The sequence below is a fragment of the Plecotus auritus genome, assembly GCF_963455305.1.
Source record: "Plecotus auritus genome assembly, chromosome: 1".
Classification (NCBI taxonomy): domain Eukaryota; kingdom Metazoa; phylum Chordata; class Mammalia; order Chiroptera; family Vespertilionidae; genus Plecotus; species Plecotus auritus.
In genome coordinates, this window is record NC_137770.1 from 43,685,385 (window position 1) to 43,701,191 (window position 15,807).

General features: G+C 37.1%; 1 protein-coding gene across 12 annotated transcripts in view; it reads left to right on the top strand.

Moving 5' to 3' along the window:
* The window catches only part of DDHD1 (DDHD domain containing 1), an 88,017-nt gene extending 74,582 nt beyond the window's left edge, over positions 1-13,435 (top strand). For 5 of the 12 annotated variants that reach the window (XM_080668714.1, XM_080668716.1, XM_080668708.1 and 2 more), the window contains 4 exons: positions 1,795-2,047; positions 3,037-3,228; positions 5,690-5,773; positions 10,772-13,435. In XM_080668714.1, coding sequence (XP_080524840.1) covers positions 1,795-2,047; positions 3,037-3,228; positions 5,690-5,773; positions 10,772-10,953 — 711 coding nt within the window. In that variant the 3' untranslated portion in view covers positions 10,954-13,435. The remainder of the gene's footprint in view (positions 1-1,794; positions 2,048-3,036; positions 3,229-5,689; positions 5,774-10,771) is intronic. The other 7 variants (XM_080668717.1, XM_080668715.1, XM_080668718.1 and 4 more) reach the window with 2 other exon arrangements.
* Positions 13,436-15,807: the final 2,372 nt, after the last annotated feature.

Sequence of the window (15,807 nt, forward strand, 5' to 3'; positions counted from 1 at the left end):
GAAGGGCATTTGGGAGGGACCCAGGCCTGCAGAGGAGAGCAGTTGGGGGGGACCAGGCCTGTAGGGGAGGGCAGTTAGGGGCAATCAGGCTGGCAGGGGAGCAGTTAGGCATCAATCAGGCTGGCGGGGGAGTGGTTAGGGGGTGATACGGCTGGCAGGCAGAAGTGGTTAAGGGGCAATCAGGAAGGCAGGCAGGCGAGCAGTTGGGAGCCAGCAGTCCTGGATTGTGAGAGGGATGTCCGACTGCCCATTTAGGCCTGAGGATCGGGCCTAAACGGGCAGTCGGACATCCCTCAAGGGGTCCCAGATTGGAGAGAGTGCAGGCTGGGCTGAGGGACACACACCACCGCCCCCCCCCCCCCATGCACAACTTTCGTGCACCAGGCCTCTAGTACTTAAATATTATGTATTAAACATGAAAAGGTGGAAGAGCTTGGTTTAGCCTGGTGGGATTATAAATTTTGGGGTTTTTACATGTTCTATTGTAAATAATTTTTTAATACGAACAGTCCAAGGGTCTTTCATCCAGGTAAATAGTTAAATGCATCATTTTTCACATGAAAAAAATGATTCCTTAAACCCTTTGGGGGACTAGGCTAGATATGCTAAAATTAAAACAAACTATTTTAAGTAGCATTCTGAAAAATAGCTTTATATAATTGTGTAAAGTCTTTTAAAAGATTGTTAGCTAGTACCAAATAAATAAAACACTGACTAAACACTAGAATTTTAGAAAATTTCCCATATGTTAAAGAATCAAAACTGCTATCTTTAAGAAATAAATTTTAACTGAACTGGAATCTAATATAAGGCTTAAATACAGACTGCACAGTCTTAGCCCAAGTCACTTCAGAGACTGTTTCTTATCTATATGATGTAGATGATAATGTTTACTTCATAGGTTTGTTAGGATTAAGTAATACATATGAAAACATCTAGCTAGATGTTCCATATCTCATTAATATACATTCATTTTACTCATTCTTTTTATAACTTGAAAGTGAACTTGAGTTCATAGGTGAAATCTGAACTTTCATTGTCCTTGTATAATGTTAAAGTTTGTTCCATTATAAAGGAGGGCTCCAAACTCATTTCGTTAATATAAATTATTTTTATTATTCATTTTATAGTTTTTTGTGATTTTTTTAATTAATGCTTTTTTAGTGTTTATGTCATAACTGTGCTAGGCAGTTTTTACAAACATTATCTATTTCCAACATCCTTGTGCGGGAGGAAGTGTTACCGCCTTTCTATAGCTCAGGAAACTGAGACTGAGACCTTGTGACAGAGGCTAGAATATGAACTCGGGGGATACTGACACCAAATCCATTGCCATTTCTGCTGTATCACCTCCACATCACAGTAGACAAATAGTCTTCTATTGGGGTGTTACTCTGTTAATCTATTTGAAAGTGGAGTTTACTAAGAGCTTCTAAGTTAGTAATAATTGCCTTTATTTACTGTGTTTCAGTTTACTCTTGACTGCTTCTGCTTTATTTGTGAGACTAAAATTAATCTGTTAGATGATGTCAGGGCATAATAAAAATGAATTTTTTTTTCCTCTGAGTACTATTATCCTAAACTAACTCGGTTTTTTTACATAGTCCCATCATTAAGGAAATATTAGACCAACTACTATTATTAAGAGTGAACAAATTGGAAGTACATGTTAGAAATTAGGTTTTTAAAATTTCCCTAAGGTCTGCTGAGCATGCAATAGAATAAGAATAAACAGAGTTTACTAAAATCCGAGCCTTAATGTTGTGTTTCCTTTTTTTTTTTTTTTAAACCAAGGCTTATAGATTAGAACCGTTAATACTGAAACACTACAGCAACATTTCACCTGTCCAGATCCACTGGTATAATACTTCCAATCCTTTACCATATGAGCATATGAAGCCAAGCTTTCTCCACCCGTGCAAAGAATCTACCTCAGTTTCAGAGAATGAAGGCATTTCCACAATACCAAGCCCTGTGACCTCACCTGTCTTGCCTCGCCGACACTATGGAGAATCTATAACAAATATAGGCAAAGCAAGCATATTAGGTAATTTCTCTTCGGTATTCCTTATCAATGAATATAAGTACTTTTTATTCAGGCATTAAATTTGGGAGATTTGGAAATATTCTACATATTACAAACTATCCAATAGTTAATCCATGTGTTTAGAATTAACTACCCTCTCGCTGTTCATATTTGAGGGCCAAAAACCTTGAATTTCTCTAATTAGATCCAATCCAGTAGTTTTAGATGTGAGATAGCTGAATGCACAAGGGTCTGAGAATCAAGTCCCTCATTTTAACTTGTCCCTACTACTTCCTGTGAGATCTTGGGCAAATCCCATAGATCTTAATGCTTCCTCATCTGTGAAATGAGGAGGTACTTGAGTTCTAAGGGTGCCCCTGCCATCTAGTTCTCTGATCCATGTCCCAAAAGTCTCTTAAATTGTGTCCTTCCTGAGGGCAACAAGGATATTTAATTTGTCTCTGAATGCTCTCCATTACCAGCTACAATATTTGTTGTAGCACCTGGAGTTCAATAATGTGCCACTTGAACTTGTCCATTGCTTTTGGTTATACGTTGCCTTAATATAAAATGCCACAAGATGGCACTCTAAATAGGCTTTACCTGCTGGTTTAATTGCTATTTCACTTTGACATACAGATTGTTTATTGATAACTTTTTATTAGATACCCACCTAACTTCAGTATTAAGCATATCAACAGTAAATATATGCCCGTGTCATATATTTCTAATCTTACCAAATACTTTAATAAATAATGATCACTTGAGTAAAATAGAATCTTTATTCTTTTGTAAGCTATATTCTCAAAGTCTGTACACTCTCTTTCTGTTCAACACCATTTTTATTTAGAAACCTACAATATAAATTGTAACTTTTTTATGTTCCCACTCTGGAAAACCATGACTAGAGCTTGGTGCCTCTGCCAATTGGCAATAATTATGGGTGGTGCTCTTTGGCTTGGTATGTGGTGTAATTCAGCAGAATGACTGCCCTGTTTTGTGAAATGCAGGGGCTGCTAGCATTGGAAAGGGACTTGGAGGAATGTTGTTCTCAAGGTTTGGACGTTCATCTACTGCACAGCCATCTGAGACACCTAAAGACTCAATGGAAGACGAGAAGAAGCCAGTTGCCTCGCCTCCTACTACCACTGTGGCAACACAGACCCTTCCACATAGCAGTTCTGGCTTTCTTGATTCTGCATGTTAGTTCATACTGGTTTTTTTATGCTATATCTTTTTTTAAATTGAGGAGAGCAGAGAGGATTATGATATTAACACAGGCAGTCAACTCTAAAATCTAAAGCTTTAAAAAAAATCTATTTCTGCTGCTTATATTTTTAAGACTAATCCCAGGTAAATGCAGTTTTTATTCTCTGCATTGAGGAATTAATAATAATCAGGGCCTTATGGCATGGGGGTCTTAAGCATCAAGCATAAAACAAATCTTTATGAGGTAAGCACCCCCTGGTTTTTTAAATATGGTCTTCTCAACCTTAAAAATTCATGTAGTTGCATCAAACCTGTGCTGTATCTACTCTTAATACTTTTTAAAAACCACTATGCCAAAGCCATTCTGCTACTTATCCCACTGTTCCTTTTAATCAACCCAATACTAAAACCATGGCTTCCAGTTCTAGCCCCACTACTGGTGCAAAGCAGGTACTCAAGAAATGAGTGAATGAACGGATAGTTTATTCTGGACGTGGCATTAGAATAGAGCTATGTTTAATTTTTTTCCAATGGACTTAAAAGGTCTAAAACCTTGAATTGTTGTGAAACACTAATCACTTACTTAGTATATATTTACTTCCAAGGGTCTAAACTTGACCCTCACTTTTAAGTGTCCAGTAAAATAAGACTGAAAAGTCAAGTCCTATTTTCCCATTAGTTTATATAAGGAAATGTAGATTCTGAAACTAGCCTACTTCTTTCTGTAACTATGGGAAGAGGAAAACTTTTTCTAGAGATGTTTAAACATTTTATTTTAGATACTTAAAGACTTGTTTTCTTACTGTGTCTGCTGCTCTAAATTTCAAAATGGCCAGCATTGCCATCTGTAAAACATGCTTATAGGGAAGTTCAGTTGTGGCCTCCTAGAGGCTGGATCTTTCTCCAAGTGAACCCCACCCCAGGATTAATTATCCTGGACATTAGACATTTCTATTTAGACCAATGGCATTTTTTAACTTGATCTTACCTTTGTCAGATTTTAAGTGCTGGAAATTCTTTAATTGCAAGCCTTTTGAATGCTGCCTAGAAAATTCATTTTATACTTTGATATTTGTACAAATTTCGTATGTTCTTGCAATTCCTATACTATTGGTGACTTAAGCTCTCACTTCTACTTAATATCAGGATTGTGATTGTGAAAATACAAATGTCTGTTGTAACATGCAGATGTTAAAAGAAAACTACTGAGGAAAAATAATTTTTCTCAAAGAATTTTGTGACAGCATAGGTAAAAAGTCACAATTCCTCCTAATGTTAATGCACACCGAAGATGCGGGAGGAATGGAGGACAAAAAAGCAGCCTGAGTAGCACAAGAGGAAGGATGATGAAGTCAGAGACAATCTATAGGATCTGAGGGAGGAAAACTATTCTTTAGTTTTTGGGGGTTTATTATATAGTAATATTCAAAATGATAAGAGAGACCTATTCTTTCAGGACAGCGGTGAATAGAGGTGCTTAGCTGTATTGCATCATATATTTTGATAGCTTAACAAAATACATTTGCTGTCATTCTTACATATAAATTCTTTGTTGGGCCTAATGGTAAATTTCTTGTCAACTATACACACAACTAAATCTGAGCTAATCATGAATCTTAGTTGCATATATTCATCTCTAGATATAGATAAACTATTAAAATTGGGCCACTACTCCTATAGTAGAATTCTGTCTTTTAAATCGAATCCTCAAGATTTGCCTTACTAATTCTTGGACTTGCCTCAAAGATATACTCTTCTGTGTAATCCTGATTTAAACAAATTGCTTAAGTCTTAATTGCTATTTTGGCTATCTCTTGCAAATCATAAAAGTTGCTTAAATCTTCCTTTTGGAATTTGGTCATTATGATTAGGTAATTCTGGCTTCTTTCCTTCTTTCTGCTCACCTTCATTGCCTCGGTTCTTCTCCATAACCTTTATTCTGAGGCTACCAACTTTGATTCTCTCTTTGAAAGTAAGATGGACACAGGCTTTGAGTTCACGATCAATCAGGGTTTCTCTCTTTGAAGAGTAAGTTCTATCACTTGTCATCAAGTTGATGGCACTAACTAATCTTCATTTCTTTTTAAAAAGTCTATGTTTATTCCCAGTGGTTTTACTATTTCATTTCTTATGCTCCCCTGTGTTTGTAACATAAAAAGGAAAGATCTGTTTCTTTCAGCATTGTTTTCCCTCTAGATCAGAACTTAAATGAACTATACGTTTTGGGGATATCTGGATGTTAGCAGATTATGACATTTTATCTCAAAATTAATTAGGCTTACATTTTTCCATGAAAGAAATCTTTACAAAAATCAAAATGTGTACTTCTTTATATATGCTAGGTTCAATCGTCTTATTTGAGAGGACTGTTCTAACTTTTGGCCACTGCATCATTGAAGGCCATTTGTAACTATCAGCCAACACTTTACAGCATCTTGTGTTTTTTTTTCACAGATTTCAGACTTCAGGAGTCGTTCTTAAATCTCCCACATCTTCTTTTTCCGGAAAATGTAATGCAGAATAAAGATAATGCCCTCGGTATGGTATATGTTAGGAATAGCATTCAGAATACTATGAAAATGCTCTACTTAGAGAATTCTGCTCATTGAAAAATTGCATTACTTCTTCTATGAAATCAGCCTATAGACTATTGTATATGTTTCTGTATTTTCTAATCTTAAATGGTAGTGATTCTGAAACCCAACTATTGATTAGTGCCTTATGTGCTAAAATATATGATACTCCTGCAAAGAAGGAACCTTTTAAAGAGGGAGAAAAGCATAAGCCATTTTTTCCTTCTCTTTTATCCTAAAGGCTTCACTATACTTCTTATGTACTACACTAGATATAAAAGATTTTTATAGTGTAAAGGATATAGTTAGTTCTAGCTACTTCAGATATTAGTAACACTACCACTTAGTGCTGATACTAAGTATGTCATAGCTGATATCTGGTTTCAGTACAAATACAGGGTGTCACCAAAAAATGTATACATATTTTAATAGCTGATAGCTCAATTTTGAAAATGAAACGTATTTTAATAAACACTGCGTTAAAAATTATTCAAAGTGCGTATACATTGTTTCAGACACCCTCTATTTAATATTCTTTGGAAGAGTAGGTTTGCTTAAAAACATTAGTTTTGGATGCAAGAGATGTTTTCACTCTCAGCAGATTCTAAATATCATGAAGGATTAATCTTGGCAGTTTAAATTATTTTTATCAATTAACTTTTCCTTTTTCCACAACTCCTTTTTCCATTGTTTTTTAAATAGCGTATTTTGTCTTTAACAAAAGATATGTTACAGGTTTTTCTTTGGATGTTTTAACTATATCTAAATTTACAATTTCTGTATTGCTTATTTTTTTTCTGTTTTCAAAACAACTCTTACTTGATACAAGTTTTAAAATGTTTTAGTATAACAAGCTGATTTCATTTTGTTTGTGTTTGTTTCTCCCTAGCCACAGTTTGTGTTGATCTAACTCAATGAATTCCCCTTGAGAAATGAGCTTATAAAAGTGCTCACTCTGGTCTCTGCTCATGTAATTGTTATTTATGTAAAGAAATAATTCAGTTTTGCATATTTAGTTGGAGAAAGGAAAATCAGTCTACTCATACATTTGTCCTGCATTCAAGCAGCCATTATATCCACTGTCTTAAAGCCTTCCCAACTACATAAGCTGTTAGACCACTAATCATAACCACACCAAAGTGATTCATTTGGTAATATGTATATGGCTCCTATTTCTCTTCCCCTGTTTTTATTCATTCTACAATTATTTACTAAATGTTTACCAGGAGCCACAGACTTAGATACTGCCCATAAAGATGTTGCTTATTTTTTAGTACCACATCCATGTTGACAAGCCTTGGGCACAAAGGAATCCTCTGATGAAAGCACAGCACTGAGGATACTTCCCTTCACACTGGTGTGGACTGCAGACATTTGCTTTGGGGAATAGGGAGGGAAATATGCTCATCTGCATGACTCCCAGGAAAGAAAATAATCCATGTTTTAAAGCGTATAAGCAAACTGCTGATGATTATTAAAAGGCAACATTTTTTTCTCGTTTTTACTTCTCTTCAGCGGTTCAGGAATCTCATTCTTTTCTTTGTGAATAGGAGAATTCTAGCACTTAGTCATCCAAGAAAGAGAAAGAAGGACAAGGGACAATTTTATGTTCTTTTTTCTCTTTGACCTAACTCAGTGAGAGAAACTGGGGGAAAACTACCAAGCTGTGTTGTGCTGCCCATTCTTTATATGGTAACTAGAGAACCGGTGCACGAAATTCGTGCACTGGTTGGGGGGGGGGGGGGGATCCCTCAGCCTGGCCTGGGCCCTCTCGCAGTCCGGGACCCCTCGCTCCTTACCGCCCACCTGCTCACTGCTCCTTACTGCTGGGCTCGCTGCCACGGAGGCAGGAGAGGCTTTCGCCACCGCTGCTGCACTCGCCAGCCGTAAGCCTGGCTTCTGGCTGAGCGGCGCTCCAGCTGTGGGAGTGCACTGACCACCAGGGGCAGTTCCTGTGTTGAGCGTCTGTCCCCTGGTGGTCAGTGCACATCATAGTGACCGGTCGTTCCACCATAACAGTCGCTGGGCTTTTATTATATAGATAATAGGAAAGTAGGTCCATGGCAGTTCCAGGTAGATTTGGGCCCACTTTGGGCAAGACAGCTCACAGCACATACAGGGTGGAGCAAAAGTAGGTGTGCAGTTGTTTGTATGGAAAATAATATAATAATAAATACTAATACAAGAATAAACTGTTTTTGCATGCTCACAACTATAAACCTACTTTTTCCCACCCTGTATAGAATGGTGCTGTCCTATAGAATCTCAGTCCCTTGGGAAAGCTCTATACACAGGAGAGAGAAGGTGAGACATAAGCCCATCTAATTCTATCCATCCACCTGCAGAATCAACACAAATGTGAGGTTAACCACACCAGCAGCCAGACTGCCTGGGGTAAACTGTTTAAGGAAGGTGCAAGTCAAACAGTTTCATCAGGTACAAGCTGGCTACCTAGATTCCATTTGGTAGGGACAAACTGAGATAAATAGAAAGGGATAGGGAGGGCCAGTCAGTTAACAATTATTAAAGCCCCTCTAGGTGATAAGAATAACAAGGGTAACAAATTAGGAATTTCAGTGTCTAATATATGAAAGGCAGTGCTGCATGTAAGAATAGCATAATAAGAATAAATTTTAGGTACATAATATTAAAGTGGAGCCAATACCACTTGTTATAACAAGAAAAGTCTCACACTCTGACTTTAAAACACAGTTCAACTTAAGACTAGTTAGACTAGTAAGATATTCTACAGTGGCATTTTAAAGGGAATTCTTAGAAGTTATTTGGTGGTTTTCACTAATATTCATGCATAGGTTTCCCATCTTTTCTGTTTCTCTTATTTCTCCTTTTCCTTTATAACTAACTTCACCTTGACTCTTTCTCATCGTGCTTGAGAATTCCAGTTTCTTCTTTTATCATCTTCCTGTCTGTTGTGCCAGAATGTACCTCCAGTGTCACGTGGAATACAGAAGATAAAAGATGCAGACATTACTACTCTACAGTTCCACATACGGCTTTCAGCTATTTCTAACTTATGGATTAGCTCAGTGGTCGGCAAACTCATTAGTCAACAGAGCCAAATATCAACAGTACAACGATAGAAATTTCTTTTGAGAGCCAAATTTTTTAAACTTAAACTTCTTCTAACGCCACTTCTTCAAAATAGACTCGCCCAGGCCGTGGTATTTTGTGGAAGAGCCACACTTAAGGGGCCAAAGAGCCGCATGTGGCTTGTGAGCCGCAGTTTACCGACCACTACATTAGCTTATTATAATTTGAGGAAAATAACAGTTTAAAAAAACATTATAAAAGCCTATGTCGATATATCTAACAAATGGTTTAATAATCTAATTGGTATTTTATTGTTGTTGGAGTGTAAACCTTACTTGAGAATGTATAGATGGATGCATGGACATTTCTTGTCAGAAAAGAACAATTGAATAGAAAAGTAACAACTGTAGCCCTGGCCAGATAGCTCAGTTGTTAGAGTATTGTCCCCACACACTACGGTTGAGGGTTCGATCCCCAGTCGGGGCACATATAAGAATCAACCAATTAATTTGTAAATAAGTGGAACTAAAAATTGATGTTTTTCTCTCCCTTTCTCTCTCTAAAATTCGAATTAAAAAAAAAGAAAAATAACAACTGTAGATATATTTTTAAGTCACCAAATAGTATTGTCACAAAGTAGTTGTTAAAATAAGTATTTGCTAAACATTTATATGAAATTATTCTCTAGAATATGATTTTCTATATGCAATTACCAAAGTCTCAGTGTAAAACCAAACCCAACTTTTTCTACAACCTTCTCCTCAATATTTGCCAGTTTTCACTTTTCACATCCTCTGGCTCTGGACAAAGAACAGACATTGAAGTAGTAGTGACTTGGGTGTTTTTTGTTTTGAAGATGGACCCTTCAAAATACTGACTATATGGCTCACTCACAATTTTAAAGGAGTTAGTTTCTGAAGATCAAATATCAATTTTCTAAGTGTTTTTTCTCTAAGGATTTATTAAATGAATTGATTGAAATTTTCCTATAGCCTTGATTTGTTATGGTGATTTTTTTCTCTAACAGGTATTACAAGGACTTTCTGTGGATTTTAGAAAAGATTTGATTAAATTGACTGAATTGTTGAGTGCATTGTTATAAATGAAGTCCTTCCCCCCCAAGGATCAGCACTCTTCCTCCCAGTTTAATGTTCCCAGCCACAGCAGACATTTATTGAGCACATGTATGTTCTGCATGTTAAGCTCTGCTAGCTGGACAAAATCTAGGCTGGCAAGTAGGGAAGAAAACTATGGAACTGTAAAAAGATGGTTATCTTCTAGTGTATCCCCCAGAGCCCTGAAGGGGCCATTAGTGACTCTTACACTCCCACAGGTATTATTGCTTGAAAGCCCATAATTCTGCAGGAGGGCTGCTTTTCTTATTTTACAGGTTAGGCACGAGGGAAAGCCAGCATTTGAGTCCCCCCCTTTTTTTTTACCCAAAATATACCAAGTGAAATTATTTAATTTTAGGGAGAGAAGGGAGGGGGAGAGAAAAATCATCAATCGGCTGCCTCCTGCACACCCCCTACTAGGGATCAATCCTGCAACCCGGGCATGTGCCCTAACTAGGAATTGAATCATGACCTCCTGGTTCATGGGTTGAGCTCAACCACTAAGCCACACCGGCCTGGCAGTGAATTTTTGTTTGTTTGTTTTCTTCCGTTATTATTCCATATTAACCTGGGCACACAAAGAAAGGACTCAACACGTAGAATCCTGAGGTAATAAGGCTCTTCTGAGTGTTTTTCCCATATAATTAGAGTAGAAAGTCACTTTAAAATATATATACATATTTATCATTAGAAGAATCACTTCTATTAGCTAAACTTTTATCCTCAACTCGTAAGTCTATATGGAACCTATTTTATTGTAATATTTATTCATTTGTTTGATTCCTTTTTTTTTTTAGTGGAATTGGATCACAGAATTGACTTTGAACTCAGAGAAGGACTTGTGGAGAGCCGCTATTGGTCAGCTGTCACGTCACACACTGCCTATTGGTCATCCTTGGATGTTGCCCTCTTTCTTTTAACCTTCATGTACAAACATGAGCACGATGATAATGCAAAATCCGATTTAGATCCAATTTGAACTCGTGAAGGACATTAATGGCCCAATAATGATTTTTTTCTATTAAAGTATGTGTGTCAAGATACAGAGATTTCAGGTTTAAGTATGTTTCAGTTTTGTTTAGAGCAAGAAATATTTGAATTTAAAAGCACTTTATTTTATTTAAAAACAAAACATTTTTCAGTCCAAAAGAAGTAATTTACAGTTTTCATCATTTTAATTACGAGTCTGATAGAATCCCCTGCAGAGAATCAAGCAAGACCTGGAAGTAAGGAACATTTGGGTGAACTTCAAGGTTATAAATTGCAATCTAATTTCTCCCAAATATAAAGGCATATTAATGGGTTGAATGTAATGTATTAATCAAAATACGTTATAAATCTAAAATGGTCACAATGTAGTATATTCTATGTAAAGATCATAAGGTGGTATCATTGTTTTAGATTTCCACAATTCCTTTGAAAGAAGAGTATAACAGATTTAATGTTTTGAATTTAACTTGTTTAGCAAAACTAATGCTAAAAAAGAAACAATATTTGAACTACTGTATTTATAATTTATTATCTCTGACAAATTGCTTTATTTCAATGTATGAAATATTACTTTTTTAAATGTTTCTTTGAACAATTTAAGAAGCACATTTATTTTCTATAGTGTTAAGACCCTTTTTTTCAGAACTTCATCTTTGTACTCTTCAGATGAATATATAGACACTGTGGCATACGTTGAGTATTTTTTTTTTTCATTAAAAACTTGTAGTTTCACACAAATAATACTAGTTGAATTATTTTGGGAAAAAAAAGAACCTTTTATTATGTCACATGTATCTCAGAGAAAGCTAAAGTCTTCTAAACTTAACATAGTACTCCACAAGGAGTAAATTTCATTAACTTTACTGGAAAATTTAGTAAACTTTTTTGGAATCAGGAGTATGACAACTATTTTAAATATATAAACATCTATGTGCCAAACAACATAAATAAAGGGACAGAGTGCCACTAACAGGTTCTATTTTAAAAGTGTTTCAGAAAACATGATTGAGACATAAGGCACAATAGATCAGAATTCCAAGGCATTAGAAGAGTTTTCCTCAGCTTAATCATTTCCACAGTGCTTTTCATCTGAGGAGCTCAAAGTGCTTTAAGAGTCAATAATCTATGTAGTAGCTCCTCGAGGTAAGTAAATGAGTGTTTTTCTCATGTTACATGTTAATACACTAAGGCACCAAAACATGTAAAGTGCCTTGAATTAGATAACAGAGCAAATCAGAAGAGCTCAGATTGAAGCCAGACCATATTCTTTAATAGCAATGACTAATAATTCACAGGTTACCCCTTAGTAGTTTGCAAACAGTAACAGAAGTTGTGATTCATAATTTGGAGAAATGACTGAAGCTAATATTTTACTCTGCTTGTCTTACTCTGCTTGGGTTCTCACACACAAAGGAAGAGTCACCTAGAGGGGATCAGTAGCCGTCTCTGCCACAACCATCCCTCACTTATGAGTGGCTTCCACTAGGTTCCACTTACGGTGCTGTCTTCCCTTACCGCACAAGGATCTTTCTAGCTTCCAGAAACCGTCAGCCTGGTGCACAGTTGGCCAATTGCACATCTCGCCTTCTTTCTTTATAAGGCAGTGGGATCTGTGGCTTACCTGTAGGTTTTACTCAGCACCATCTGTCCTCTTGTCTATTTTGGCCTTTCATTGAATTTGCACAACATAAAACACTCCTTTTTAGTGTTTAAAAAGATTCCAAGGCTCCATGACCAAATATGTGACTATGAAACCCTTGCTATAAAAGGCTTTTGATGAGATCTTAGCAAAGCTGAAGTAATCTCTTCTGAATTTAGAGATTCCTGTGAACTCAGGTCATTTTCATACCCTGCTTATTTCCTAGGTCTAACTTAGTTCTCAGGAAAGTTCAACGCATCTCATACAACAGTTATTAAATGCTTGAGCATACGTTGCTGTGGGTGGTATGGCACTCAAATGCCTAAGAGCTTTAAGGAATTCATTCTTAACCACTAGAGTGTGAAGAGCCCTTTTTTGAGAAGAAAGTCTATCAAACATTTAAGTTTAATATTGAGTAAAAAGAAAATTATATTCCCATAACTGTAGAAATATATCGGCTTCCCATTTTTCATATCCAGAAAACAAAATCAAACTTAACTACATGGAATTTGAATCCTTGAAAGGAACAACATTCAAAACCCCCTTTTCAAAATGAGATATCCCAGATTACTGGACAGGTGTTTTGTTTTCAGCTCATTACTTCATTAACAGAGGTGGCAATTCTGACTTCACGGTACTCTTCTTGTTTCCATGTCTGCATGTTATCATGTAATGTACTTGTTTATACTCAAGTAATATACAGAATGTGTATGATTCTGGCTTGATTTAGAAGCTAAGTCAGTTACTGAGTAACATTTTACAACTTTATTCCAGCAAGTACTAAATTGGCCAAAAAGATTTGTTTTTTATACCATTAAAATTTTATTCTCTATTTTGTGTACATGCTATGATGATTCTTCTGATTACTGGTCAGATCGTTCAGTTTTAATCCAGTTAGGCTCCCTAGGGTTATTTAAATTTAAAATGAGAATGTTTTGGATTAAATTTTGCTTTATTTTTACTTTAAAATTAGCCTTTGCTAAAGCCTTTTCTTAGTTCATACCTTTATTTTCAATAGTAATTATACTTACAATTCAGTGTCACTGTGTTTTGGAACATCATTACAAAGTATATTCTTTTCCAATAACTACTCCTTTATATGTGAAGCAGGCTGTAGGAATCTTATGTTTTATTTATTTCTGTCTAACTGCATCTGTCAGCCTTTGAAAATTCTCACACTGAACATGTTCTATGGAAGCCCTCTGTGACATGTAAACATTCATTCTCTTCCTCGCTGTGTCTCTATTGCGGGCTGAAGCATCCTGCTCTCCAAGGCATTGCTTCAAAACCCCACATCCCAGCTCTGTGTTCCTGCGAAGAGTAGACAGGAAAAGAAAAGTCGCCAGTGCAGTGTCACGGCCAGTGCCCCCATGCACTGCTGTGGAGTCAGACCTACCCCAGGGGTTTCATTGGAAGGCCTGGACTAGGGGAAATTAGTGAATTGCTGTTTGATTAATTAGGTTGGTTAATATTTCTGCCTTTCCAGCTACTAATAAGGCTTTGGGACAATGGCGGAAACTAATTTGAGTGTATGTTTTACTGTTGTTTTTTAATCTTTTGTTAGGATGGAAATGAGGGTTAATAAAGGGGGGGTGTTAAAGAAGGGTCAGGGCAGAGTACAAAGAGGATATGGCAATCAGACATTGGAGAACTAGAATATGACTAACCCGTGTGACTGTTGGATAGTTGACTTCTGCAGTTACTCTCAAATTGCCTCTTATCTTGCTCTGCTGCCATCTCTAAGCCTCAGCCTCTGCCAGGAATCAGATGGTACCCTGGCTGAACTGGAAACACATGCATTAAATATTTTTGTAGTTAGGTATGGGCAGTACGTATAGTTCCCTAACGTTTTATAATCCTTTACCTACAAGAAAAACAGAGCGCGCACTTGGCAGAAAGCATCTCCTTTGAACTCTGTTACCTCGAAGATGGGTCTAGGGCAGTGGTCGGCAAACTCATTAGTCAACAGCCAAATATCAACAGTACGACGATTGAAATTCCTTTTGAGAGCCAAATTTTTTAAACTTAAACTTCTTCTAACGCCACTTCTTCAAAATAGACTCGCCCAGGCCGTGGTATTTTGTGGAAGAGCCACACTCAAAGGGCCAAAGAGCCACATGTGGCTCGTGAGCCACGGTTTGCTGGCCACTGGCGAACTCCCACACCATCTTCCTCATTTCTCCTTTTGCATCGGCCAAGGGCAGAAGGAAGTTGCCAAGGAAATGTTTATAATATTGAGCTTAGGGTAGTATACAGAATGGCAGGATATAGGATTTCATCTCAAAGGTCTCAGTTTGTAAACATTAGTGCTGTGATGGAACAGCCTAGGTTATGTATGTCCTGTTTCATATTTTAGTGGATGTTTGTGATCATTTTCCAAAAAATCTTAAAATTTCAGTGTTTGAACAAATTTTAGAGGTCATCTAGTCCAACCCTGTTTGTTTTTTTTTTTAATATATTTTTATTGATTTCAGAGAGGAAGGGAGAGGGAGAGGGGTAGAAATATCAATGATGAGAGAGAACCATTAATTGGCTGCCTCCTGAATGCCCCACACAGGATTGAGCTCACAACCTGGACCTATGCCCTGATAAGGAATCGAACCGTGACCTCCTGGTTCATAGGTCAACGCTCCACCACTGAGCCAACATGGCTGGGCACCCTATTTTAGTTCCATGCGAGCATTTAAATAAAAGATTCCTTTACAGCAAGGCTTTGGGAGTTTGACACACTAAATGCAGTGTGAATCTGGTGCTTGGGGTAGGGAGGAGGAAGGAGAGCTTTTCTAAGCTTACTTAACCAGACTTTTAAAAAATTGGAATATACTTAGAGAATTGCTGACCACACTTAATTCCTTATTATGAAGATCCATTCTTTCCTGTGAATACTTCATTTGACACGTGGCCCCTCCTACCCTTTAAGATCACATGGCAGGCCAAAGACAGAATTAGAACCTTGTCCTAATTACCAGCTATGTCTAAGACCACACTACCTATTTCCTTCCCCTGATAGGGAATTCCTAAAGGTAGAAATGGCCCCTCTGTTTTTGCGCCTCCTCCCCATCCTTTACCCCAGCCCTCTGTAATTTGATGCTTTAGGTGCTGCAAACTCAGAATACCTCCAGGCTTGAGTTCCCCAGGGTCCCCTCTATTCCCAGACCCTCTTGAAAGATGCCCTTCCTGGTCCGGACAGCCTTCCTTTCAGTT